Source organism: Pezoporus occidentalis, unplaced genomic scaffold, assembly GCF_034315485.1.
Source record: "Pezoporus occidentalis ecotype Australia unplaced genomic scaffold, CSIRO_AGI_Poc_V1 ctg66, whole genome shotgun sequence".
In the NCBI taxonomy this organism is placed as follows: Eukaryota; Metazoa; Chordata; class Aves; order Psittaciformes; family Psittacidae; genus Pezoporus; species Pezoporus occidentalis.
In genome coordinates, this window is record NW_026916009.1 from 1918532 (window position 1) to 1944995 (window position 26464).

The 26464-nt window shown below is 37.3% G+C and overlaps 1 protein-coding gene across 1 annotated transcript; it reads right to left on the minus strand.

Annotated features, from left to right (window-relative positions):
- Positions 1-950: 950 nt before the first annotated feature.
- DNAJC10 (DnaJ heat shock protein family (Hsp40) member C10) lies at positions 951-24871 on the minus strand. The gene is made up of 23 exons (XM_062640714.1): positions 24478-24871; positions 23834-24195; positions 22032-22197; positions 20219-20269; positions 18756-18838; positions 18434-18565; positions 17522-17615; positions 17224-17301; positions 15912-15955; positions 15403-15540; positions 13943-14032; positions 13063-13176; positions 12244-12358; positions 10367-10494; positions 9985-10101; positions 8690-8791; positions 7524-7679; positions 6333-6466; positions 4797-4850; positions 4286-4433; positions 3742-3861; positions 2556-2672; positions 951-2052 (listed from the first exon to the last, which is right to left on the minus strand). Exons 2-23 carry the CDS (start codon positions 24032-24034, stop codon positions 2041-2043), a joined length of 2394 nt encoding a protein of 797 aa, XP_062496698.1. The 5' UTR covers positions 24035-24195; positions 24478-24871; the 3' UTR covers positions 951-2040.
- Positions 24872-26464: the final 1593 nt, after the last annotated feature.

A 26464-nucleotide genomic window follows, 5' to 3' on the forward strand; every position in this document is an offset into this window, starting at 1 on the left:
ACTGCTGAAGAATGAGGCAATGCTGACACCTCCAAGATTCTACAGAATAAAACTGAGGCACTTGGCTACTTGAACATATTATCTAAAAAATAGTACTGCTCCAGATGTGTCATGAACAACCCATTTAAACTCTTGATCAGCAAGAACTGCATGATTACATTCCTTAGAGAAGGCTGGAATAAAACTACATACAAAAGGGTTTTTATTTGTACAGCTAGGAATAAAGGCAAGATCTGATCACTCGCTGCATCTCCCTCAAGCTGCTTAGTGAAAGATGACAGAAGGGGCAGCTGGCAAAGAAACCCATGAAACGTTGGAAAAAAACATTTGTACTTCAGCTTTTTGATGTAGTTCTCTAACAGAGGGACAGTAAAGCCAGTTACCATCATCTTAAGAGAAGAGCCTGCTGTGAAGCAATTTGGGTTTTTTGGTCTATTTTTCATCTTGCTTGTTTGTTCCTGTTAACAGGAATAAAGAAGAAACTGTTCAAATACCCATATTCTGTTTTATTAGATTAACAGTAAGATCCTAGAGTATGTAACTATGACCTCATTCTCCAGGAAGGATGGGGGAACTGAAGTTACAGTTAAACATACAAGCAAAACCTGACTAAAATAATTTGTACGACAGTCACAAAATACCAAAATTGTCTTTTTTGAATGTGATAGAGATTGATGTTTGATTTGGGGTGGGGGTGGGGGGTGGGGTGTCTGTTTTATTAAAAATTAGATGCAACAGATTCTCTTCTTTTTCAGATTAATATACTGCAAAACTGCAAAGCAGTAGAGGCAATCCTGAATATAAGGGAAGAAGTATTTGAATATCTGCCTTTTACTTCTTGCTGCTTTCTTGATAAATTATTTGCAGACAACCTATTTACAAATGTATAATACACTACAGTGTCGCCATGCCAAATCTAAACCCAGGGAGAGCAGGGACTAAAGTCCATCTGACAAGTTCTCAGCATCATTTTATTGAAAACATGAAACATTTCCATCTTAAACTCATAAATGCAGCAGACATTGTGTTGTCTTCGGTATTTTTTCTTGTCTATGGAAAGTACTACACTAAAGAGTGGGAATTCTATTAGGATGGAGGAGGAGATATTGTAATGTACAGTGTTCATTATTAAATTAAAAAAAGGCACTTGCTATGCTGCTTGCCTAAATTTATATAAAAAAATTCCAACAAAACAACAAACCCAAAATATGTCTCCAGAAAAGAGTGGTAATACCAAAAGACGTTAAACATGTCCACAGAATACATTCATATGTAAAAAGACAGTAATAAAGTTACCACCTAATAACTTAAGCAGATAGTTTTACGGCATAACTTTAACAGTTGAAAGTCAATGAAACAGAGTTTGGAGTCCTTCGTAATTTTTCTTCCTTATTGAAAAAAACAAGCAAACAAAGACAAACTCACACTCCTAAATCAAACAGCTAAAGATGCTCCTCAAGGTTCCATTCATCCATTGCCACAACACAGTAATCCGCTCAAGGGCAGGAAACCAATCCTGCTACCAGTTTTTGATTTTATTTCTTAACAATTGATCAGACAACAATGCAACCCCAAAGCAGAATAATCACCAGGTAAAACTATTTGTCTTTCAAATAGACAACCCCTCATTGTGGTTCTGCATTGCAGAGTGGTTTGAGTGCATATTCAGCCACAGGCTGAATGCCACATTCAAAAAGCATTTGGAAAGAGACAAAAAAATGTAAGGAACTACTAAACAGGTAGGCAGAAGTCCACATTTCTGGTCAACCCTAATGTTTGACAAGGAAGAAGGTAGCTGGTACATCAGAAGAGGGACATGCAGAATTCATTTGCAGAAACACTGAATGCCTCCACCAAAATCAAAATGCTTTCATCTCCCCACAGTTTAACAGAAGTCATAGTCATGTACATCCATGAACTCAAGCTAGCTTTCATCTCTTTAGTCTTGTCATGAACGTAATCAGCCTTCTATTTTCCTCATGGTGTCTTCTATATTCACAGCTTCAGCATATTTTGAATCATATCTACCTCCAGTACCACTCAGAGTTCATCCTAGTGACAAGAAAACAAACAAGTTAACCTGAATGTACAAATAAAATCAAGATTTTTTTCCTATGATTTTATATTTCTCTGTGTTTCTTAAATAGAATTCAGGATACTTCTTAACTGCTGTGTATTTATTACCTTCTGAGTTAAAATGTCAATCCCAATCTTACACTGATCAGCCTTTGTAGTTTAGTGCCTGCTTATGAAATCTAAAGATTATGTTCAAGATACAGTGCAGCTCAACCATATATCGGTAAGGCAGCTGACCCACGGACATCTATAAATTCTGATAAATCTTGCCATAACTGATGCTGCAACTGCAGTATTCTCTGCGACATATGTGGACATGGAAAACGGAGTTTAAAACAGATAATGAACCAAAACAAGACTAAAAGCAAAATATACCTGGTACTATTTGAAGATACGGAATTTAATATTTCCCAGACAAAGAGCAAACACAGAACTTTAAATGAGTGTTTTGCAAAAGACCCCACAATAAGTATTCTTACCTTATTTCTAGACTTTTTTCTTTTTCCTTTATCTTGAACTGCTTTTAGTTTTTCATTCAAGAGGTCAGCGATACCTTTTGCATCCCTGCTGTCTATGTATTCTCCAAGAACACTTTTCTTAAAAAAGGAAGAGAAATAATTGTGAAACACATTATGCATACTCTACACTGAATAGAAATTCTGCTTACGTTCAGACAGAATTCAAGAGGAACACAGGGAGGAAGCCAATGGCTCTGGTAGGTTGATTTATGAGTCACAGTTATATTTTTGTCTCTGTTTAAACAATGTGAATTGTCTTTCTAGTAAGAACAACTACAAAACTATAGAAATTTTGTCTTGTGCCTTAAAGAAACCTGAAATACTTATGAGTTTTCTCAAATTTATTCAGCTAAATATTTAATGTAGACAGCCATTACAAAGTCTGTAATTGTTAGTTCCAATCCCCTGCCATGGGCAGGGAGACCTCACATTAGACGATGTCATTCAAAGCCCTGTCCACCCTGGCCTCGAATACTGCCAGGGATGGAGCATTTATCACTTCTTTGGGCAACCTGTTCCAGTGCCTCACCACCCTCACAGTAAACAACTTCTTCCTTATATCTAACCTGAACTTCCCCTGCTTCAGTTTTAACCCATTAGCCCTTGTGCCTCACACTAGACCATGCTGTCCTGATACTGAAGTGGTTTGATAAGGTTTTTGAGCCAGAACACAACACAATATTTTAAATCTTCTTTTCTATCTTAAAATGCATTATTTAAGTCAAAACTATAATTAAATGTTGTGATTATATTGAAAGAATATTTCTTCTTAGCCAAAATGAAGGTGTCCATATTTCAAGAGACGCTTTGCCTGCTTTTGAGTAGCAGGAGGTAGAATTGATAAAAGTTGAAAAATATTTTGTTACATGAGACCCCTGCAAAATTAAACCCTGGTTCTAGTTAAGCCCACATTTTAGTTACTGTTCTATTAACTTATAGTTCCTTATTTTCAGTAACGCATCATTACTGTATCACTGTCCTACTATTTTAAGTGTTACCAATATTGATTGTTAATGAATCTCCAGAATATCTAAATAATGCACTTTAATATGTTACAGATATAGCCTCTTCAATCAAATGTGAAATGAAATACATCTACTAAAAGAGCTCACTCACCAGCATACACAAAGGAGACACTTCACTTTACCTTTGTTCCTTGGTAGGGGTAAAACTTGACAGTAGGGTAGGCTCTGATATCAGCAGTTTGACAGGTCTGACCATATGCCTGACAGTCAACTTTTCCAGCTTTTACTTTTCCTTTTACAGCCTAAAAAGAAATGTTTATTAGAATCAAACTTCAAGTTTCAGTGGGTGACTGTAAGCAAATAACTTGAATAAGCCAGGATTGCAGCTAAATATCTCAGAGTAGTTGTTTATTTGCTTCTCAGGCTGTTAACCTTGTATTAGAAGTCACGACATGCTCAGTGGAACGCTTCTATTTCAATTTGGGGCAAAGCACATGACAGTTAAAAAGCCCATCCAATCTTAAGCTGGGATCTGTCTCAAAAGAGGGCCTGTGTGTATGTCTCTGCAAGAGACAACACCCGCTGGCAAGTGGGAGGTAGAAGTGTGGACTTTCAATTAGAAAGGGGTTCATTAGCGATATGCAATTTTTGGATGATTGGTAAGAAAAAGGTGCTGATGAACTGTATTTTATCCATTATAAAAATCTAATACAGTTAAAAACCTACCCTTGCAAGGATCTCAAATTCAGGAGCAAAATTTTGGCATGGTCCACACCAAGGAGCATAAAAATCAATGACCCAGTGATCTTTTCCATTCAGAACTTTTTCTGTGAAACTCTGAGGAGTCAGGTCTACAGACACTTGTGGTAAGTATCTGTGGAAAGGAAGAACAACAGTCCTAAACCATTCTAAACTTTGAGCATATCCAAGTTCCATTTAAGTACATGAAAAAATTCTGAAATTAAGAATAGTAGTAGTCCACAAATCCCTACGGTACACTTTGTACTGCAAGAGAGTCACTTTCTAAAAGTGGTAGGCAGGATAATAACATGGTCTTCAGGAAATGGGTGGGCAGTAGGGAGTATGCCATTGCTTGAGTTAAAGGATATGGAAATCTTAATAATACATGTACCTAAGTGCTTCTAATTCTTGATTCACACAGTATTTAAATATTCATTTCTCCTAGCAAGCAAATTATGTAAGTGGCTTGTGAACAAAGTTTAATGCAGCAACTTACCCCAATGCCCAGCCTCTCAGTGAATATGAGTCCCTGTGCCATCCATTGTAGCTACTGTAAAATGATTGAAAAGAAAATAAAATTCCAGTTGCACAGTGGTTTGAATTATGTTGGGAAACCAAACAAACCAACCCCTAAAAAACCCAAACGCAACAACATCTCTGTAGAGTGGAGACAATAAAATAATGAACTTAAATGCACACGGTTTAGGATATATTTCTATGTTGCTTTTGAATCAGTTCAAAGATGTGGAATTAAGGACTAGAAGATAAAGAGAAGAAAATTCTGTCAGGAGAGTAAAACTTGGTTTGGAGCATGTAAGCTTGAGAGCTAGAGCTATTTTTAATTAAGAATCTTTGTCAACAAGTCCAGATACAACTGCAAACTTTAAGAAACATGAGAATTAAACTGAAATATCTTAGTACATTTTCTATTTGATTTTCAAGCATTACAATAAACAATTATTTGATAGCAGAAAAGCAAGGCAAACTGGTTACTTGGACAAAGATTTACTACTTGGAATTCCAGGGCATTGCTTAGTTTTGGAATTCCAGTGACAGGTTAGAAAAAGGATTAATTCTGGATTCATATCCACTAAATTACAACTTTATAACGAAGACAAAGTATTTAGCAGTAAAGTTACTTGGTCAAAATCTGACCTGATAGGTATTGGTGATTTGAGAGACAAATTTCCTTATTTTCACAAGAAACAGCTCACTCATGATTAGGAATTTGGCACTTAACGGTCACATTCACCAACTTTGTTGATTTCAATAAGAAAGAGATTTCTGCTTTTAAGAGAAACTTTGCCTAGAACTGAATAAAAGGAAGCAGCTCCATGATGAAAGCTACTGAAGTTTGCTATTACGCACTATGATGAAGAGGCATTACAATTCATTATCTGCCAGCATTTAATAGAACTTTCCAATTTGAAAAACAATGAAGCAACACATCTGCTATTTCAGATGTTATCTATCTTGAAATATGTAAATTTCCTGAAATCCCTGGATCTTCAAACAGTACTGTGAAATGGAGGACACAGGCTGTTTGGCTTAGCCAGATTTTGTTACCTACTGAATCATGTTAATGATTAATGTTTCCACACTAGTGATACAATGAATGGGATGACTAGATAAACAGTGGACAATTTTTGCAATGGTGCTAACACACTGTTAGCAGGAGGGATGATCAGATGGCTACATCCCTCTGTTCTCTAAAGATAAGGCTGCAAGCAATTAGGCCTAATATTTTTATAACATATAATTTAACAGGCAATAAAGTTAGAAAAAGTGGCAATAGCTAAAGAACAAGAAATAAAAATTAAGATTCCTGAGGCAGTCTCAGTTCAAATTACTGAAATGAAATGTCAAAATAAAATGACACTGGTTTCAAGTAACAAAGAGTGTAACATCTAGGACAGTAATATCATAACAGCGTATTTTACAGCTGTGATGAGTCTTTTCTATACAGCAGATGATGTATATCCATATTGTTTCTTATCACCTAACGTTTCTCAAATCAAAATAGGCTACTTACTAATATTGATGAGCTGTGTTTGATTTTTGAGGAAAGAGTCTTATTTCAGGATATCCTCGAACGCTTTCTTGGTGACAGAAAGAATAGTATTTTTGGCAATCCACACTGCCTACACTGATTAATCCATTTAACATCTGAAAATAAAGAAGAAAACCTACAATCAAATGTGCTAATCAATACTACTATAAGACTTCAGAATTAAAGCCTTAATCACTTAGTTGGGGAAAAAAAACCAACAAAACAAACCAAGATTATCACAAGGTTTATTTCTCCTATGAGACACTGGTAGCTAATTAGAGCCAGCAATCCAGGTGCATTCTCATCATGCACATACCTATTTTAGTATAAGCTTGCACATGGCTCATGAGATACCCTGCCTTGAAGGTACGTGAGTGTCATTATTTAGACTAAGGACTAACATATTACCATGTTTCACATCACAGGCTCAAGAATTATGACAGAATCTCGTGCAGTGCAGATGTGCTATCAGTTGCACAGCTGGCCTGTGTCTTAAACACACTGTATTTGTTGCAAAGGCACAAACCACCTGCCATAGGCAGTGAAGCTTATGATTACTAAACATGTGCTATAAAGCTGGCTATTAAAACTTCACAGACAGGTGACCAGAATAGAGAACCCTACCTAGAACTCCTAGCCTAGGTGAGCTCTAAACGCCTCAAAGTCATGGACTTGTTTCCAAAGCCCTATTCCCTCACACCCCAGAGTTTCAAGTTCATATTCCTGGAAACACATCCAGAAAAACCTAGATGCTTGTCCATAAAGTAATTACTTTTGCAAATGAGAGAACACTGTAATGATCTTGTAAACCAATTCTTATCTAATTTATGGATAAATTTTTTTTCTACTTTGTTTTAAACAGATGCAGAGCTCTTTATCTGAAGCACTAAGCATAAAGAAAAGTTAGTTACTCTAAAGTTTCTTAGATCTTGGAAAACACACTTGTATCAACAACAAATACTGGAGTACACTATATACACTGTACTGAACCTTAAAACAGACAAACAAAAACTTTGTATTTGAAACAATATAAAACTATCAGTTAGGAATTCCCTGGTTTGTCAGCAATATTAGTCACTGGACTTTGACAAACTCCTAAGACAGCAGTTGTACTGCCTCAATGATTCCACAGAAAAGGACACAAAACAAGAAAAATGTTTGAATGTCATTTACCCTGGCCATTTTTTTCCATTCTGGCATTAAAGCCTGACAAGGTCCACACCACGGAGCATAGAAGTCAACCATCCAGATTTCCTCTCGTTTTCTTCTCTGAACTAATTCAACAAATGTCTCTGGCGTTAGGGACACCACTGATGGATTCCGAAGATCCTAAAGCAAAGACAGCTTGTAGACATACACTTTGCAACAATAAGTTGCACCGTATCTAGCACCATCACATATGAACAGAATGTGCAAATTCTGAGAATGTCCCTCTTTTAGTGAGCTGTGCTTGCTGGTATGACTGGGAAGACTCCACACCACTGAAAGGCATGGAGGCACCAGAAGTCAGCCCTTCAACCTAATAATCAAATGCCTGATTTGCTGAGAAAAGTTATCCAAAAAATACAGTTGGGCTGCAAAAGGGAGGTTTTCGGTCTCTCTTCCATCAAGAGAGGCAAAAGGGAAGAAATTCAGCTTACCTGGCAAGCACAGGCATTATGAGACTCAGCCATGCTATTTAGGCTGGGATGTAAAATGGTGCACTAGGGGCCCCTGAATAGCATCTGAAAAAGATTGATCTCTACCTGGTCCTGCACAGGTGCTCTTAAACCTGCTTTTTCTGGGCTACCTGGAGAGAATTAATAGCGTCTTGAAAGAGTGGAAAACAACCTCTGGATCTAGCAGTGAGAGAACCTGAATGCTAGAGGAAAAGATGGGTGCCAGAACTCTGGCAGCAACAATGATGAGTAGCAACGATTTGCAGTTCTGCAAGTTAAGAAAGTTAAAGCCAAGAAGCATGGAGGGCAGCAAGCTCATTTACAAAAAAGCAAACCTCCTCTTATTTCAAGCTGTGCACCTGTTCACTTTCATATTACAGCATTCCATACTTTTAATTCATTTATCCTCTCTATGAGATAGAAATCGTTACTATTACTTTGCAGATTGGAAGGGACCTTAAATTATTTGCTATGATCTCAAAGAAACTACTTGTCAGGGAAGGAAAATTACGTGTTAAGTCTGTGACTGACAGTTGCTGGATCACTCTTCTTGCCCAAGTTTTTTTTCGCTCTTTATCTTACTAGTCTAATTAATAATACCCCACTAAATCTTAGAATCTTCCAAATAAAGAACATGTTTGTGGGTGAGCATGACTGCAACAAGGATTATAATTTACAAACCTCTATAAACTCCAAGATCTGCTCAGCAGAGTGATGTCCTTCATATTCATGAACATCAGACTGATTGAACACAACTGTTGTTGGATAAGCTCGAATGTTGTGCTAACGAAACAGACAATAAGAAATGGTAAGGAATGATTAGGTTTCTTGTACTTTAACTGCCATTGGTATTTGTGGCTCGCACTTACGGATCTGTTGCAGTTTGTACAGTGTAACTGCTCAAACTTATGTGCAGATGGGAATTTGAAACCATTACAAACCAGTACAGAGAAGATACGACATATATTCAGAGATGGCATAGTTTGTTCTCAATTTAAAAAGCAGTCAGTAGCAATTTTGCCATTCTGCACAAATACAGGAATTAATCCATGGGTATACTTAGCCTTAACTTTAAAGCTCTTACCAGTCCTTACGTGGAAACACTTGTACTGTATGAATAACTGTACTGTTTACTATCAAACACAGATGCTTCCATGATTTGAATTCTTCAGAGTGTAAACACACATAAGACTTTAAAAAGCTTGTCCTTTTTTGCTTGTTTTTATGTATTTCAAGGGATTCACATTTTAAAGATAAGTACAAACATTTTAACATAAATAGTTGCAGGGAAACTGTCACAATGCAGTATATTCTGGACTTTAGGATAAGCATCAATAATTCCTACCACAATAAATTAACTGAAGAAAAAGTTAAGCAAATTTAAACATGGTAAATTGGTCAAGATTTAAAAAAAAAAAAAAATTTCATTCCACTACTGTATCTTTAAAACACGTGTAAACTGATAAATATAAACTTTCCTTAATTTGAAATTGATCCTGGACTACTTAAGGCACTACAAAACCAAAAGCCAAGTCAGTTAGGGTGAAGTGAATTAAAGCTGTTTTACAGATATTGTCAAAAGGCATTATTTCAATTAAAAACTTGCATTTTTAAATGTTTTACTGTTTTCAATCCTCCTAAGTGAAGAACAAAAAGAATGCATGTATGTATGTAGAAATACATTAAAAGACTTTCCGGGCCTGCTTTAGGAATTACTAGATTTTGACACTTCCAGAGTCTTCCAATAACATTATGAAATCAGAGCAAAACTTACTTGTATTTTGCATTTACTTTTATCTGCAGTGGTCACATAGTTTGTTCCTTTGAAACTAAAAAAGGATACAGGTGTCCTGTTGTGCTTACTACCCTTTAAGAAAGTAACATTAAATAAGCAAACATTGTCCACCCCCACGCTCCAACTAGAAGAAAATAATACTCTTTAAAAGGATTGCATTTCCTTATTTTATGCAGCTTACCATGTTGCAAAGCCCTTCATGGACAGTACAGTCCAGTGTTCCAAATTTAAGCTGACCATAAAGATGTTTGGATGCTTTTCTCAGCTCTGGTAACAAAGCCCGACAAGGAGGACACCACTGGAAAACAAAATGCAAGTGGGCGCAGTTGATTTCCCTGCAGCTGACTCTCAGGAGAATGTTTGAGATGAATAATACCCTGCTTTGACAACAGACTCCACTAAACACAAACCCCACACAGTCTAGGAACACTAGTGCTGCCAAGGCATGAGGAATTGTAATACCATCTCATGATGCGGAAGGAAACTTCCAAGATACTGCTAATGTTGGGTTACATAGTTATACAACAGATGCTAGAGGGGAAAGTAGATATGAAATAACTTACCGGTGCAAAGAAATCCACAAGCCAGGGTTCCTTCTCTTTGTCAGGAAAGTTCTGAGGTCCCAGAGTGATAACATGAGAGTTGACACTTTCCTTGGCAAATGCCACGATGTCATATAAGATCTTCTTTCCTTCAAAGGACAATGTAGAAAGGAAACTTCATTTTTCCATATGACAGATCTCATTAAAAAACCTCAGTGATAGTGACAGGAACCCTTCAGTTGCCTTGACTGATCTTTAAATATGGCCTGCTAAAATAGATTAAAGAGGTAGTGACTTGCTTTTTCTCAGGAAAACAATGTTAAACTGTCCAACCCTACACAGGTAAGAAAACTCTAGGTGATATTTGATATTTGGCTAAATATTAACCTGGGTATTTACCCAATATTAGCCAAATAAATGTTTTATCCAAGACAAAACCATGTTTTTATTAAATAAAATGACTTTTTATTGGAATATTGGCTGTTTTACCATTTTCCTGGCATTTGTTGGAATTAAAAAGTTACTATTGTAGCTACACCTGCCTTGGCAAAGATATTGAGACATTAAAGACTTGAAGCAAAATAAATGATACTGGCAAGTCACCCTATTTTTGCTCCAGTGGGCAAAGATCAAGTCTTTTCATACCATTGTCAACTGAAATGAGAGTTTCTGTCTTGAAATGAACAAAGGATAAGAACCTCAGGGTAATTAAATCTCAGGTCACTACACAATGACTTACTAAGATTTATTACTGTTGTTAGATTTTAAACTATTGAAGCCTTTCAAGATAGCACATAAAAAAGCCTGATTCCTTCGAGTATCACACCATTATAAATACTGAAGTAAGACTGCTGTTAATAAACATTCTAGGTGCTATCAATTTTGTAAATAGTAAAATCATTCAGAACATATATACTGCAGTTCGATGCATTTCTCATACCCTATTTGTAAATATTTTGTTTGGTTTCACCATTATAAAAATATTTAAAAATGCTGTATGTATATGACCCTTTCTTGTCTTCCCTGTGCTGGACTGAAAACTGCAAAGTGTACAAAGCTTTACCCTTCTATCATTAGATGTATGGGATTATCTTTCCCCCTCAGACATGACTAATCTTTTCTAAGTGGTCAAAAGCTCGTCTCCTCTCTTTATTACGGTACTGAGGCTCTGACTCCATTCTAGCAAGCTGCTGCTAATAGTTCAGAGGCTGAAAAATTAGAACTTCATCTTACATAATTGCATCGTGCCACATTCTGGATGAAGCTATGCCTATTGCTGCAACCTACAGTTTTGCTTCAGGCTTTATTCTTCTTCAACTAACATTTTTGAATCCTTTCAGCAGTACACAGTAACACAGTTCCAACCTTTCCTGGAAGGAAATCACTACATTGGAAATGAGGTGGTAAAAGTCTCCGTGTAGGTTTTCTTGGATGAAAGACAACAAAGCATGGAATTAGTTTTAGTGCAGCGACACATGAAGTCTAATCCAAGTTTCTCAAGTTGGAAGCACTGTATAACTAGCATGTTCAGCCTCTATGAAGGGTGTGCCTTACAGCATTCTTTGGTTATCCCACCCAAAGTAGAAGCTGTCCTGTCAGCTTCAAGAGATTTCATTTGTAGCTAAGTACGTAAATTACATTGAAACAGACAGGATAGTAAAGACAAAATACATCTCTTGGCATCTGATGACTGCTTATCCAGGAAAAAAAGAAAAAACAAACCCAAAATAAAACACCCCCAAAGGAAATGATAAGTTTGTACAAAGCTACAGTAAGGTCAGAGGAAAAATAGCAAACATGAAAACTACAAAACTGTTCTTTGGAAAAAAAGTTTGCCAAAGACAGTGTCATCTCAGAGTGCTTATGTAATGATTTAAACTTGCCAAAGTTTCCCTTACCATGGTGAATTTCATAATCTCCAGTTCCTTTTCCTTTGAAGACTGCTAAACAAGGCTGATGGACATACAGTTTGTTGCAGATGGTTGGTGAGGAAAGACAGTCAAACTTGCCAACCTATTTAACAGAAACTGCTACTTTAATTAAGGCATCCTAATCTATATGAATTAACATATTTTGAAAGGCAGTAGGAGTTGGGGAAAAAAAGGTAAAAATATGGAAAAGTGGTGCCTTTTTGGTCTTAAACTATGATGTTTGAGGTAAACTATCAGCACAGCTACATTAAGTTACTTTTTTAAATTAAAAGTCAAAATGGAGAATAAAACCTTCAGAAATCCTCCTTTTTTTCTCCTCCAGATAAAGCAGCAAGGAAGCAAAAAACCAGCTAAAATAAATGTGACATTAAAATTCTTCTAGTCAATGCAACAAGTTTTTTTGAAAATACATACTTTATAGAATTAACACAATCCATATGTCTTGAATTTTCAAGATAATTATAGGGTTTTCTGAGTGGTTAAAATACAGTTTCACATACATCAATTTGATGCTGAAGTGTTAACTTTTAATTGTTAACTGAGTGGGATCTGCAGCACCACGAGAGAGCAGATTTAAAAGATAATCTTTCCTAACTACTTTTAAATTACTCAAACCATATGGGAAACTTCATTGCTTGCTTTAAATTAAAAGCTTTCCTACAGATCTACGACATGTATCTCAGTACCAGAAGTGGCAAGTGGTAGTAACAGGTAAAAATAATGAAAAACATACTGACTTGTTCTCTGAACATACGTATTCAGAGCTAGATGAGTGAGAAATCTTACCTGAATGTGTTCACCTTTAAGTAAAAATTTAAGTTTCTTAAATTCCTGTGTATTTGATTTATCATTCTCTCCAAATTGGAAGAAAAGCAGCCATCGGTGATGAGCCAGATGGTCCTTTAAACGAAGAAAAAGGACCCCTCAAAACACAATAAACACACAGATAAAAACACCCCAACAAACCCCAACTTATACCAACCTGTAAATTTCCTTTATGTTTTATAAAGGCAAAAGCCTAATTATTCATCTGATCTCCAAGTGACCTCCTCCACCCAACGAATTCTTTCATGTAGTCCTTCCACTAAACTTCATTTTAATACATTATAAGCAGGAAAGAGGAAAAACTCTGAACCATGCTACCCTCTATACCTTTTGTTTCTATGTGCATTGCAGATCAAGCTACTAAGTGCTACTACAAGTGTGAAGAGAGGTTTCCTCTCCTTTTTTCCTCCAAGAAATGAGTAACTTTTGTGACTTCTAATTTCAGTTCATACATAATTTATCACCGACTAACAAGTATTTTGCTTTTCTTTCTTACATTACTGACAAAATACATTTAAGGCAAGATTCTCTATAATGTAGTTAATGTAAAAATAACCAGAAAGTTACGGCTGCATAGTGAGTTACAATGGCAATTTCTGCGTTTTTCTATTTTCCTGTTAAATACACCCCCCCCCCCCTTACTTTTGTTGTTTTGCTAAACAACAGAAGTAAACGCAGACAAACAATGTTAAATAATTTTGGCTACAGAGGAAGAAAGGTCACTTTCAGTTAAATAAATACTGGTTTGTGTCAACAGGATTTGAAAAATGCAAAAAAATAACAATAAAAATCCCAAACAATGATTATTTAAAGAAATCTTAACATATTTTTTAAAATTCACCTCTAATGATACTGCAGGGATCATTTCAAAGTCTGGCAGATGCTTCATTACTTCCTGATATATTTCTCTGGCATCCAAGGAGCTAAGAAACTAGGAAGGAAAGGTAACTGTGGTTTTTATAAGGAATTACAACTTGATTGTTGATGATTAGTACTCAAAAGTATCAGGGAAATTATTCTGATTTGTTTCTTTCCATCAACTGAAGGGTACAGTTAATAGCATGTTATTTGATCACCTTTTTCATACACATAATTTCACAAACATCACTCTTAGAATACTGCTTTTTAGCTTGTTTTCCTACAATATTAAACTTACAATACTGTATTTTGCCAGATGGGGGCTAAAAGTCTCAAATCCAAATTTCAGGCGAAATTTGACAATCAAGTTTACCAGATTTCTGATCTAGTCTTACAGCCCTCCTACAGGCACTGAAGTTTCAGTAATCTTTAACATTTCGGCAGCAATATGAATCAGTAACTCAGAGGTGGCAAGGTACAGAGTTGAAAGCAGGCAGGTTTAATTTGATTTCCTCCTTTTAAAGATATAGATAACAGTAGTGACAATAAAGGAACAAGCCATTCTTCAAACTGTGACATGTCTCCATCAATTAAGGAAGTTAAAACTACCATACAAACGTAGGAGGAGGTTGCAATATTAGAATAGAGTCTAACAGCATAAACTGTTGCGACAGACGTCGTAGGAGTGCTTTTATCACACATGTCAGTACTCAGTTCAACTCGGTAACATTCCTCAAACCTGTGATATTCCTTTTGGAATAAAAATTGTGGGCACATGGCAAATCATAGAATGATAGAATTATTCAGGTTCGAAAAGACCTTTAAGAGCATAGAGATCAACCCTTAACTGCCAAGTACACCACTGAACCATGTCCTAAGTGCCATGTCTACATGTCTTTTAAATTCCTCCAGGGATGGCGATTTCACCACTTCCCTGAGCAGCCTGTTCCAATGCTTTACCCTTTTGGTAAAGAAGCTTTTCTTGATATCCAATCTAAACCTCCCATGGCACAACCTGAGGCCATTTTCTCTTGTCCTGTTACCTGAGAAAAGAGACTGACAAGCTTGCCCAGGACAGCTGGATAGCAGCTTTAGAACTAGCTCTTGGGCCTGTCACAGAGCAACATCCCACCCCTGGATTCCCATAGCTGCCCAGGGAGACTCCTGAGGAGCTGGATAAGCAGAGCTACAGGCTGCTGTTACTGCAGCATACTCCTGTTCACTCTCACAGCATAGCAACAAACTGGGGACCACCTCCAGGGATCACAGTTTTAGAACCAAAGAGATATATAAACCCCATATCACAGAGTACAAGCTTAGAAGAGAAAAAAAAAGCATCTTTTCTGTTGTATGTAATCAATGTAGAAATTATTTATACATGCCTTTGTCATTGCCATCCCCTTATTTTATCTAAATACAGAATGGTTGAGAAACAACTCATACCAAAACACCTCCTTTCTCTTTGTTATTTATGGTGGCTCCAGGTGGAAAGTATGCTGTAGTACTAGATGAGATATCTAAATTATCACAAAGCTCACCCTGGGTGCCACAGTCCATCCAGCCTACATTAACAAGACCTTCCTGTAAGAAAAAAACAAAACCAAACACAAAACGAAGAGTACTTTTTAATTTAAAGTTCTGAAATGTTTTTGAAAAATCCCCGCACAAGCAATTATATACATTTAGAAAATGGAAGAAAACCACATTATAATTGATTAGTTAATAATAATTCATACTTTATAAAATTCTTTAAAATTTTAATGTTATTCCAACAGCTACTAAGTCACTCCTCTGAAAGTTAATGGGTGAAATCTTTGTTCTGCTGAACTCAGTGAAACAAACCTACAACTCTCAGCTTTCACTTGACGTTTCAGCTGTAAGTTGATGCTTTCACTTCTGTTATCTGGCTTTAAATATAACAGTAATGCTTTCAAAAGTGAAATGTTGCTTACCAACATGCCAGCTAGCTTAAGGCGTGTTTGGTAACTCAAGCAATCTGCAAAATAAAAATAATTTATTTATAAACATGAAACTTCAAATTGTTAATGCACTAAATGTGCTCTTTAGAATTACCCCTTTTCCCCCCTACAAAGGTGACCGTTTCTAAAGGCATGCTCCCTGGCTATTCATCCAGCATTTCAGTGACTTGAAGTTCTAACACCTAGAAATCAGTACTCAGTGGCTGTCTACTCAAAGTTAAATAAACATGAATAACACTATCTTGTTTCATCAACATAAAATTCTCATTGTAAAGATTTTAGTATTTGATTTGCTATACTAAGACTGACCTTTAAAATGTCTTCTTACCGTTTATAAAAAGCAACTAAGAGGTATCTACATACTGTCTTGGAATGAAATTTCAATGGAAATCTCAGTTTCCTGCGATTCATGTAATACCTCACTACAATAAATACATCATGTGCTCTAATTGTGTCTAATTATGTCATCATATGCTCTATTATAAAAGTCCAATCCAGATTTCTAATAGTTACCTTTTGATGCAAAAGTTTTTATGAAACTAGATGCTTCAACCTCACTTTAATTGGACCAAAGTTGAAAACTTACTAACAAAAGAACTGCAACTTGAAATCATGCTATTTACAGATGTAAAATCAAGATTGCAGCTCTGGTTACTCGGTTCACAGAACAAAGGTCTCTTCATAAGACCTAGAAATCTCTATTTGTCAAAGGCGTAGTGCATTTGCTTAGCAATACCAGCCAACCAAGGCAGCTTTCTCATATACTGCATCCGCTACTGATACCAAGAACATCAGTAACAAACAGCTACAAAAAATAACTCAAATCTAAACTGTCGTAACATCAGTGCTAAGTGCCAGCTACTATGTCCAAACCTAAGAGAAAATAGTCAGCTTATTTTTGTGCATTAGGGGTTTAAAGTGGAGATACATCCTTTCTTCCACCCAGCCGTCGCGACAAACTGGCTTGCAGCTATGCAATATCTGCCAATTTGAGCTTCAGCTGGAAAGTGTCAGAGGCCTTTTCTGCCACTCCCTTTGAGGGTTTACATTAGAGTGCTGCGTTAATAACTTACATGACATTACAGATGTACAATAGCATAATCTTGCTGTTAATATCCCTTTTGTCAAGCTGCCTCTAAAATGGAGCTTAAGTGGCCTACAGTCCAAATACTGTGATCATCTAAGACGTTTTGTAACTTATTAGAAGCAAAAGGGATTATGCCACTGTGAACAGAAGTACTTTATTTCCCGTTTGCCTTATTTGAAAGGTATTTAATATACCTACCCCCACGTTCAGCACAGAAGGTGATCAGCCAACCAACACCAGAAGCAAATGAAGTTTCAATGGCATTAACAAAGTTTCCTAAGAGCAAAACAATTCGCATCAGTTTGTGACTAGTTAAATGCGACTGTGAAACAAGACAGATTTATATTAGCAAGTTACAGTAAAATATTTTTAGCCTCAGAAATAAGCAAGAAGCTATGTAATACAACTAAATTGCTGTATACATAGTTTCTGCCATATTGTATATTCTACAAGCAATTTTAAGACCACCACCCCAAACAAAACATGTGAACATTACCTGACCATAACTCAGTGACTGTGCTTGTAACATATTGCATGGCAAAGTTCTTTAAGCTCTCCTTTGACCTATCTCCATAATATTTCACTGGTTGCTACAGAAGAAAAAGAATACAAAATTAACCAAACCTACTTTTTTGAATAACAGTACTTATGTAACTGCAGGACACTCCTACACCCCCCAGCCTTGGCTCTAACTGTCTTCTCCCTTCTGTACTGGAATGTTTGGAATTTAGCTTTTCTTTCTAAATCCAGCCACACAAGGATAATTCAGTCTTAGAAATACCACCTCCCAATGATTATTTCTATTTAAATAAAAAATTGCTTGTATCAGTCCATTTTGTGCATGCACAATCTCTGCATTCAGCCTCTCAAATCTTACCATTGTCAAAATGTACCTAACTACTCAAGTGCAATTTTTACATCAGCCCTGGCACCACTACTTAACAAGCAACTATAAAGCGTGATGACCATAATGCAGCTGGCATGGAGAAAATCTTGTGGAAGGAATTTCCAAGTTTCTCTGGGTACAACATCATATTCTTTAGACTCAAAGCCACAGACTATTCTTTGTATTTGAAAAGTCCATTACAATACTGTAAGAGAAACTGTTCAAGTAGACTTCTTGCTTTGCTACAGCATAAATGCTGAGAGTATCTTCCTAAATCAGGAGTGATATATTGCATGGTAAAATGCTTAGAAAAATCCCACTGTGTAAACAAGATACCTATTTTTGAAGTAAACTTTCCAAATTAATTTAACTGAGGTGAAGGAAGAGAAAAAATATTTATTAAAAGGAAGTAATTTATTAAAAGGAAGATCTTTATGTAAAGAACTATGATTGAACAAATATTAAAGAACTACCCTTGCAGATTTCTGTCTTTCAGAAAAATGCTGAGGTTTTATCACTCACCATTCCAGTTTTGAAAACATACAGACTGGGATAACTATTAATCCCTTTAATTCGGCAAAGCATTCTATTATCTCCACAGTTGACAGCTCCAATGCGTATTACTCCATCCATCTCCTTAGCAAACTCCCTCCACTAGGAAAAAGGGGGGAGAAAAGCGTATTTTCTTATAAACATATAACGAAACATCAGCATGTTTTATTCCTATTCCTGGTATTTTGAATTGCTGAATTTGGTTTCAGCTTCAGTGTAAAATCCACTTCTGAAAGTTTCTATGCTGTTAAAACCAATGAATTTTCAGAGTTAATTTGCTTGTTACACGTACCGTAGGTGCTAAGTCATGGCAGTGGGAGCATCGAGGAGAATAAAAATTCACAAACCACAATTCTCCTGAGTTAACAGCAGCATCTAGATGGAGAGCAGAAAACTGTATGTAAGTAATGCATATCTACAGTGTAGTTATAACTAGAAGGTACATGTTTACTATATTGTTTTCCCCAAAGCTGAATTAAGTATTTATATATCAGACACAGTTAGTAGCAGTAACTGATGGGATAAACATTGCACCTTACTTGCACATACCTACTGTTGTAAGCCAGTGCACAAAAACTGTATTTCAGAGGATATCAGCACCCTGACTTTCAACATGTTAATTAATATTAATTAAGAATAAATGTACTCTCTAAAAATTAATGTGGCTGAAATGTGTGATACTGTGAGTCTTGCTACCTTAAAAACAAAATACAAGTTCTAAAAGATATTTTACCCACTAGAACTTTCAATTTCCTTATATCACTTTAAGTATTTTCTGGGTTCCACCAGGCAAATTTTTTTTATGTTGAAACCCTAGTAGGTGAAAATGCAATCTGAAAATACAGGTTAGTTTAATTACTAGAAAAGTCAAGGGAAACATTGCTTGTAACAGAAAACAACAGCAAGGAAATATACACATGCAGAGATTATCAGCTTGAATTACAGTTTTCAATCTATTTTTGGACGTAATTTTTATAGTGAATTTCCCAACTGACATTTGCCTATGTTAAAATACCCTCATAAACAAGACAGCTAAGGAGTGTATAGATTATGCAAATTAATTAACCAAAGCAAGACCATGTTGTCATGAGGAGCATCATGAGGTTCTGCTATTAAAACACTTTCCAAAACTGGCTCAGCATGAAGGTCCAGCCCATACAAAGGAAACAGCACTCAAAATGCAGACAAAAAAATTAAAACTACAACAAAATCAGTATTTTTTTCTCTATAGTCTCTTAGTTGTAAGCATTTTAGCTACAAAAAAAAACCCAGCAAGAACAACTGGATGATATCCTCACTGAAAGCGTTATCTTTCCAGACTTTATTTAGCTGTGGTTTTAGCATCTGGTATCACCTTCTAGGCTTGAACCTGTCATGCAAGGCAAAACTGACTGGATTTCACAGAAAAAAAAAAAAATTGAACTATAATAAGAAAGTCCTGCAAAGTGCATTTTTAGACAAGAGACCAAAAAATAGTAATGATAAATTAGGAGAAACAAAATTTTAATTCAAATTCCTCTTGCAGGTCTCACAAAATATCCTTCATACTTAAACTGTATATTGATACTTATATATTTGCTAACTACTATTTACCATGAAGCATTTAGGGTTTGGTTTTTTTTGTTGTTTTCTCTTCTAACAATGATTTTTTTATAGGTATGTAGGAGAAGTCTATAGAGATACACCTCAGAATGTAAAAATTCTTACTTTGGGTTGCCACATTGTCAAATAGATAGCTATTTATTTCAAACTTACCAAATTCTCCCCTATCCAGTGTTATAATTTCAGGATCATCATCATAAATACCTATTAAGAAAATGAGCAATTGCTTTTTATTTTTGTCATCTTTAAAATGAAGATACAAACTATCACCTTATTCACAAGACAGAAAAGAGTACACTTAAATTGAAATAGTAAGCTGGCAAAGATAGTTTTTATAACAAAGCTATATTTGTTTAGTAATATGTAAACTTAGTTTAATCTCTTCCTAACTCCCACACCATCATGATACAAAGGCTACCATCAGAACAACAATTATTTTGGTGTTTAGTTGACAAGTCAGCAAATGAGCAGAGAACTTGAACTACCACTCTTACAGCAAGAGTATTAGAAATAACAACCAGTTGTCAGATCAAAATGTCTGGAGGCTTTCACTTCTCTCAGCCTCTGGTTATCTAAGCTATTTAGATCACAAAGGCATTTCAGCCACAAGTTTTTCCACTAACTGAATGTGTGAATGCAGTGGAATAAAGTGGACAGAATAAAGGTAAGGAAGATAGCTTTTCTAAAAAGCTAACCAATCCTACCTAAAACATGGCTACAAAACAGCCTACTACTTCAAGTATGCAAGAAAGTGCAGAGGTACCAAAAATACTATTGGACAGCATTATATTATGCTACTATGGCTACAGATCTTTTACAGTACCTAACATGGTGAGCGAGATGCCATTTCACCTGAGGTATACCAGGATTAAATGCAAATAGATAACAAGAGAAATTAATTTCTACAGGTGACAAGGTAGTTCTTATATTACTATCCATTTACATATCATGTAATATAACACATACAGCCATCCACACATACAAAATATCTGTATTTTCACATGTATATACCCACACACAGTATGAAAATTAGATACAGATACTCTCCAAACTGGTTAATAGACATTCAAGGATATTGTTTCTCAATCAAGCATTGCAACTTCAGGCAGATGTTTATCTGAAGAAAATTTAGGATAATTTCCATATTTTCCTGTGATAGATGCACATCTGGCTTATTCAATTTCAATTTGCAGACATTAATTTTGTAGAAATTGGGTCATATTAAAATCAAACTACACGAGAAAATAAAAGTTTTTCCAAGGTGGAGGTTTATTTCAGCTTTTTCTTTCATATCAATCAAACCATGTTCCTCAGCTCTCTATTTTAGCTCACTCCTGTTACAGCAGCCTTGAGAGTGGCTCATCCCAACCTTTCCCTACAGCTACCTAAAATTTGTTGAGACAAACATTAACTTGTCTCAGGACCATTTCAGGTATGATTCTGTTGTTATTTTTTCATTTTCTACTACCTCTCTCTGATCTTTAACTGATAATTGCATATAAAACAGGCTTGACAGTGCAAAAGTCTCTCAAAATCCATTTAAGAATACCTTGCCTAGACAAAAAAGGTCTTCCTGCATTAAAGAATTAAAAAGAATACTAATGAAACATTAACACTGGAATTTATGTGAGAAAAAGGGAAAAAAAGAAAGAAAAATAGCTTTGCATTAAAAAAAAACAACAAACAACAAACAAATAAACCAAGACAAAACCCAAGAAATTAGATGACCAATTGAAAGGTAACCAGCAGGAACAAAAGGCTAGGTAAATAGATTACAACATTTACCAGTAAACATTAACAGGGTAAATAAAAGACTGGGTCAACAGAAAATGACAGCTACAGGAAGACAGAGAAGGCAGAAATCTGAAGAGGACAGATCTGTATCAGATCTTTTTATGCATTTCTGATGTAAGTACTGTATTTACTTGTGACTTCAGGCAAATCACAAACATACACCGTAACTTACCAAAATCGTAGCGATAATAGTGCCAGCTTTCGTAACGACCTCCTTGCTGCTGATCTTCAAGACCCTTCTCTCCGTATTTATCATACTTCTTCCGTAGATCTTCATCTTTAAGTACTTCATATGCTCTATTTATTTTCAAAAAATTTTCATGTGCATTTGGATCGTTCTATGCAAGGCAAAGTATAATTAGTAAGCAATTAATAAACCATCTTGTACACATAATTCTGAGAAAGTAATCTGGAAATGTTTTTATATCCCTACTAAAGATGGCAGCTGTGATGGCAGCAGACTTTACATGGTGATCTCCAAACAAACTACAGTAAAGTTTTCCCTTCCTGAAGCCATATGCGTCTTCTCATCTCTTCATCCTCACTAAAGTACCAACTGAAATACAGAGGGAACGGGCAGGAGGCTATAACATTCTCCAGTGATGCCTCTTCTTTCAACTCTCTCTCTTCAACAGAAACAAAAGAAACCCTCTCAAGAATGATGACTTACCATTTACTCTATAATCTTTTCTACTTCCCTAGAATCCCCACTTGTCCAGTTTGAAAATCTCTGCTATAAACTCATCCCTTCTCATCTTCTGGTATAGACAGAGGCCCCCTTTTTATTTAAAAACCATTCTGGTTCTAGGTACCTTGGAATTAGAACACTGAAAAATCTGCAGACATATTTTGAATGCCAGTTTGGGTTCTCAGCTGGTGCAATATAAAGGTGGTGAGCAGTATCTGCAGCTCTCTCCCACCCTTTTAACTTCTGCTTATGCTTTTCATTCAAGAGACACTTTCTCTTAAAGAATCATGACTTCTTTATGTAGACACACAGGAAATTAATTAACATTACGGAATTTGTGTAATGACTTCATCTTCTATGGATCATCTTTAATGTTGAAAATAACCCATTGAAAAATCTTTAGTAGTATTCTCATACTTGGGAACTACAGAACCTGACCCAAAATGTTATTATTTTAAAGGTATTAACATAGGTAAAACAAAATTTGCAGTCAATAGCTACAAGTTGGCATTTCTAGCTTTCGTGAGATTTGGCTTTCTCTTTGAGCTTTCCATTGTAAAACATTCGCACCTCAGGGGCTTCAACATACTCTGTGCAGGCAGTCCCTGAACTCATAAGGAACATCACTGTCTTCTTGGGCTCTTGCAGATGTGGTTGCACATATGAGGATCCAAACCCTCACATTTCCTGTGAATTTCTGATTATTTCAGGAAATCTTGAGGAAAAATGTTTAAATTTTAAAGTGATTTCTTTGCACTTCAGAAAATATTGTAGCACAGACTGGCCCATTTCCTGTCTTCTCTCTCTAGTTATTCTAGAACTCCTTATTACCCTCCCTCGTTATGCCTTGGCAGTCCCAGAATTTCTGCTGCTTCCTATCCGATACTTGGAGATTGATGTCTCAGTACAGGCTGGTGGTGTTTGCTGTTTAGATGATGCTTCATGCTAGGGAAATAGTAAGTTCACCTAAGCTAAACAGAAACAAACTCATCAGTTTATCAACAAGGTAATATGGTACAGAAGTAAGTTTTCCTCTATTTGCAAAATAGAATTGAGAATTAAGTTATCTTGACTCTTTTCTTTACTATAGCAATTTTATATTCAACACAATCATGTATGACCAGTCCTGTTTGGTAAATCTCTGCAGGAAATCTGAACATGTTATCAGGTGGTTACACTACTTCATAGGAACAGAGAAACATTTTAGATAAATTGAAATCACTTTCTGTTTAAACATTAAGACCCATTAACCCAGCAGCTTTAACCTATTAAAAGATGTAACTTACCTGATTTTTATCAGGGTGCAACTTCAGTGCCAGTTTTTTAAATGCTTGTCGTATTTCTCTACTACTTGCTTCTTTGGACACTCCAAGTAAACTATAGTAGTCCTGATCAGTGCACACAAGAACTATTACACATGCTAAAAGTAGCAATAAAGATTTTTTGGAACATCTAACACAGTCTCCTTTGGATACCAAGAACTCCATTATGAAGGTTTTGGGAAGTCTCCGGGTTTCGATTTGAGCAAGCTTTGGGAAGATTCTCCAACAAATGTGTGGACTTTCAGAGATACAGCTGTACTTATGACAGAGCTCTTCAAAATGCTGGCTGCCCTACTTCATGTCACAAGCCTTGCAAAAGTTACAGCCTATAAGAAGAAGGTAGAAAAAACAATTAAGTACATTTACCTACTTATTCAAAAAATATATCTTAGTAAAGAAAGCTATTGCCAGCGTGTGCAGCCTACACACGAACATTGTTGATGCCTAATTTCCTGCTTTCTGAAGACCACACAAGTGACAGATAACCTCTTTATTAGGTAGACTGTGAATGAGGTAATCACGCAGAGCTTTACTGAATGACACCGAACGCTGGCACACTACCTTAGTAAAAGCGCGTTAAGCATAGCTCGCTTTTCCTTCTAACTTACTTTTAGTGCCGCGGGGGGACATTTCTCCGAAAGGCCCCGGCAGCTCTGCGACAGCACCCTCCCGGGGCGGAGGGCTGCTCCTCAAGGAGGCGGCGGACACTCCCGGCAGTTGAAGCCGGGCAGACCGCAGGGGCCTCCCGCCCTCGACCCGTCTGGAGATGCGCCGCCGGGTATCGCTCACCACGGCGAGGCCGAAGGTAAGAGCCCTGCGAGGCCGGGGGGCGTCCGGGCTGCGTCGGGAGAAGTGGTGTGCGGCGAGGAACAGCCGCCAGGGCGGGATTGCCGTGCGGTCCCCTCCCCGCCGGCACGACCTCGGTGCCGGGCGAGCTGCGGGGAAGCGGCGCGGCCTATTACCGGGCTGCAGGGCGAGCAGCGGCACCGGCCAGCGACTCAGAGCTGAGGGAGCGGGCCCGGCGCAGAGCAACATGGGACGGCGGCGCCTTTACCCCGGCGCGGGGCGGAAGGGCGGCCCGCGGCGGGATCCGGCTCTGGGCCGGAGGCAGGCGGGGCAGCTCCGGGGCTGACGTGGCCGCCGCGCCCGGTTCGGGCGGGGTCTCGGAGCCTCCCAGCCGTTCCCTGCCGGGGTGTTTCGGCCGGGGATCGCTCCTTCCAGGGCTGGGCCCGTTTCGGCCTGGCGCTGGCGTCTTGCGCTGTGCTGCTGCTCAGGAGAGCTGGCCTCAGGCACTGCAGTCTGTGCCCTGAGCTTGGAGCTTTACATGTCTGCAGATAAGACTGCGAAGACGTCAGTTTCCTCAGGGGCTTTTCCCTGTACCTGCCCTCTCCTCGGGTGGAGAGAGGACCCCAGGGCAGGAGGGACTGTGGTGGGCCCGCCGCGGGTGGTCACTTGTATGTCCTGACACAAGTCCCCATTGGCATAAGTCTCTGAAAACAAAGAGGTGTGGGGTGTTGCCGCAGGTTTCCCGCTGGGCAGAGGACCGCAGAGCAAAGAACAAGGATCCTGACTGGAGGGCACTGGGGTGGGCCTCCTCACTGAGGTTAGGCTAACACTTAAGTCCAGTACGAGGGCTGTGAAGGGACTGGGAGGTGATAGGGTGTTTTGAGGTTGGGTGGACTTCTTTCAGAAGTTATGTATGGTCGAGAGCTATTGAGCTTGTTACCAGTTCTTACTTGTGGAGACAAAACATTTGGTTTTATGAATAGGGCTTGGAAAGGAGGATCTCAAGTACGTATACATTGCAAGAAGTCTTTGCAAGAATTTTCTGTTTCAAAGATAATTCTGGAGTATCTATAACCCAGAATTTCCTGCAGTTTCCCCCACCATGCACTTGCTTTGTTTGAAATCATACCATGAAGTCTTAGGGTTCACTCTCTGAGCTTACTCTCATTTTTACGAAGGCAGAACCAAATGTGAATTAGATGCTTCAGCCGATGAAACTGACATAGAAGCACCTATGGCTCATTGTTGCAAGTGAAATTGATTCATGCTTTTTGGTGTTTGCTTCTCAGGCTTGGCTAGCTGAACAAATATTTCCATTGTGTAATGTTTTGGGGAAAAATCTATTTAGTCAAAGAAGACAAAAATATTGTGCTCCAGTAGAGTGTACCTGAGAAATTAGTTTATAATTTTCATGTTATTACAAACTTACAGAAATCAAAACATCTGTCAGACTAATGCTGAAAAACGATCTGCTGAAACATTTACATTTCCTTCCTAATGGTTATGTGCCAAAGTACCTTAGTGGATGGTTACTTTAGTTTTAATTTTCAATTTTCAGAATTTAAATGAGACTTCTTATAGAAGGACTGGATTTTTGAGGCAACATTAACTTCTTTATGTGTGTATTCAGTGACTTGGGATCTCTAAGATGGGGTGAGGATGTTGTCCTGCATTCATTAGAAGTTCATTTGGCACATGCTGATACATGTAGTCACTCGGGTATTAAGGAAAGAATGCATGCTAAAACATGAAATGTATCTGTCTGAAGCTAGTTTAATGTAATTAACTGTCAAGTGTTTCTTTTTTTTT

What these genes read in the sequence shown, in the direction of transcription:
- DNAJC10 (XM_062640714.1), bottom strand. Translation starts at nt 24,034, where the DNA reads ATGGAGTTCTTGGTATCCAAAGGAGACTGTGTTAGATGTTCCAAAAAA. An exon ending in TCCCTGCAGTATCATTAGAG is followed by an intron (nt 13,177 to 13,942) that starts GTGAATTTTAAA and finishes CTTCGTTTAAAG; the next exon opens with GACCATCTGGCTCATCACCG. An exon ending in AGATTATGAAATTCACCATG is followed by an intron (nt 10,495 to 12,243) that starts GTAAGGGAAACT and finishes TGTCCTTTGAAG; the next exon opens with GAAAGAAGATCTTATATGAC.